Source organism: Helianthus annuus, chromosome 11 (assembly GCF_002127325.2).
Source record: "Helianthus annuus cultivar XRQ/B chromosome 11, HanXRQr2.0-SUNRISE, whole genome shotgun sequence".
Classification (NCBI taxonomy): domain Eukaryota; kingdom Viridiplantae; phylum Streptophyta; class Magnoliopsida; order Asterales; family Asteraceae; genus Helianthus; species Helianthus annuus.
Genome location: NC_035443.2, coordinates 124,114,261 through 124,116,507, shown reverse-complemented (window position 1 = coordinate 124,116,507; position 2,247 = coordinate 124,114,261). Strand labels below are relative to the sequence as shown.

The window sequence follows — 2,247 nt, the reverse complement described above, 5'->3', positions numbered from 1 at the left end:
GGTACTCTTGGTAGAAGTTTATTTAAATAAGGAGTATGGTCTCACGCGCAACCTCACCGAAGGTTTGCGCGGCTTTTTTGGGACCATACCCTTCAACATGTTTAGCATGAAATGGACCATAATGATGAATTTGTACTCATTGTTGCATGTTTTTGTAATTGCTAAGACTTTTGAACTATTTTTATTGTTTTTCGATTTATGTTATAAGTATAAGTTGATATTCTTATGTTAATAACCTTTAGACTATGAGGTGTGGAGGAGGGTAGTCCTTAAAAGATGATCTATCACGTAAGGGTCCATGTAAGCGTGTGTGGGGATGAGACTAAAAGGGATGGACCTAGGGTGTGGGGATGAGCCTCAATATATATATATATATATATATATATATATATATATATATATATATATCTGTGTGTGTTTGTGAAAGATAAAAAGAAACTGGTCTGTCTTCTCCGTCTTGCGTTCGACGTTTGCGACGGGGACGTACGGGGGGGGGGGGGGGGGTGTTCCGGCCAGTCACCGCTCCTCGACCCCCTGGGGACGAGCCCCACACCGATTAGCCCCTGTGAATTTCCTCACGGACCCTATGGAAGGGAGATCTACTCTGCGACCAGCGGATCTGCTCGACTTTGGCTGGGTGGGGGGAAACATGCTTGTGTAGACCTCACGGGGGTTTACTCTTTGGTTGGTTTAAGGGAAAACGGGTTTATAGCTGAACTAGCAGCAAGAAAGGCAGAATCAAAGAAAGTGGATAAGCATGCTAAAGCTTGCGCAGAGAACCAACATGTCTTTATCTCTTTTGCCTTTGATACTTTTGGCTCCCTAGCGCCAGAAGCTATCAACTTCTTGACGAGGGTTCAACAGGTTATCCACAACAATTGTTCGACCCAGGGGGGCAGGGGTTTGTGTTCGGGAGGTTGGGGTTTGCAATTCAGAAAGGATTGGCGGCGCAGCTTGTTGCCCGTCTACATTCTGTTTTGATGTAACTTAACAAGTTTTCTGGACTTAAAAAAAAAAAAATTAATAATGTACATATTTTGGTTTCTTATACTATACGTGACATGCCTTTATGATTTGTTCTAGTACTGTTTTAGATACATGTTTCCGAAACAAAAGCGTCGTCGTAGCCTCGTAGGTATAACCTCATTTCGGTTTTCTTTACTTACACAGTCGTTTCAGGTTGGACCTTTTTTTGTTCAATTATGCCTAGCGCACTCAGTTGACATCTTGATTTGTTTAGTTACCGCACACTGATATAGCTCTCTGTTTGTTTCATATTGATTATGTTCAGTATCCCGTTTTGGAAGTATACTGCATCAGTAATGTTCACGATTATTATATATATTTTTTTTTTGAAGGGCGAATTTCATTAAAAACCGGAATCTCCAAGGAGGAGATAACCGAAAACCAACACAATAGCAATTACATTACATCAAAAGAGAACGATTGCCATTCCTTCCATCCTACTCTAGCCGATTTCCTTCTACTATTAAACCAAAGAAAGCTTAGGGACTTAATGTCCGAAAGCACTTGAGTAGTGATCGCATTTGCCGCTTTAAACACTTTTTCGTTCCTCATCTTCCAAATTCTCCAACAAGCTATCATCATAATCCCCAGAATGATATCTTTCTTGACCAAAGAATAACCCAATTGATCATTGACGTTCTGCACATCATGTAACGAAAACAGAAATAAATGGGGAATTCGACACCAACTAGCCACACCATTCCAAATACCATCAGTAAACCGACAACCGGCAAACACATGGTCCACAGTTTCTTCCGCTTCGTCACACAAGACGCAAAGATTATTTCCTACATTTATGTTCCTTTTGGATAACGCCACCTTCGTAGGAATGCGATCTAACCAAGCACGCCACATGAACACATTGCATTTCGCCGGAATCCACTTACACCATCGCATGACATTAGAACTATCCTCTTGACGACTGCTTTGAACCCACTGCTTCGTATCTTTAATGCTTAAATACTTCAAATCACAGTTGTTCCAGCTCCATTTATCCGTCTCTGAGTCAAATCAACGCCCGAAACCAACCGAGTGCAAAGAATAAGCTGCTGAGTTTCTTGTACAGTGTTTGGATAATGCTTCCACTCCCAGAACATAGCATTTGTCATATTACCTTGGCCCAATCTGTCCGTAACATGACACCATTTGTTTTTTTCTATACGGAACAGATCCGGAAATAAAAATCTGAGCGGCAACCGATCAATCCACGGGTCGATCCAG

At 41.6% G+C, this 2,247-nt stretch overlaps 1 protein-coding gene across 1 annotated transcript; it reads right to left on the bottom strand.

Moving 5' to 3' along the window:
* Positions 1–1,422: 1,422 nt before the first annotated feature.
* On the bottom strand, positions 1,423–1,923 carry LOC110931427. The gene has a single exon (XM_022174844.1). The coding sequence runs from the start codon at positions 1,921–1,923 to the stop codon at positions 1,423–1,425; it is 501 nt and encodes a 166-aa protein (XP_022030536.1).
* Positions 1,924–2,247: the final 324 nt, after the last annotated feature.

Bases quoted from the DNA above. Each gene is read 5' to 3' on its own strand.
- LOC110931427 (XM_022174844.1), bottom strand. From the start codon at position 1,923: ATGCGATGGTGTAAGTGGATTCCGGCGAAATGCAATGTGTTCATGTGG.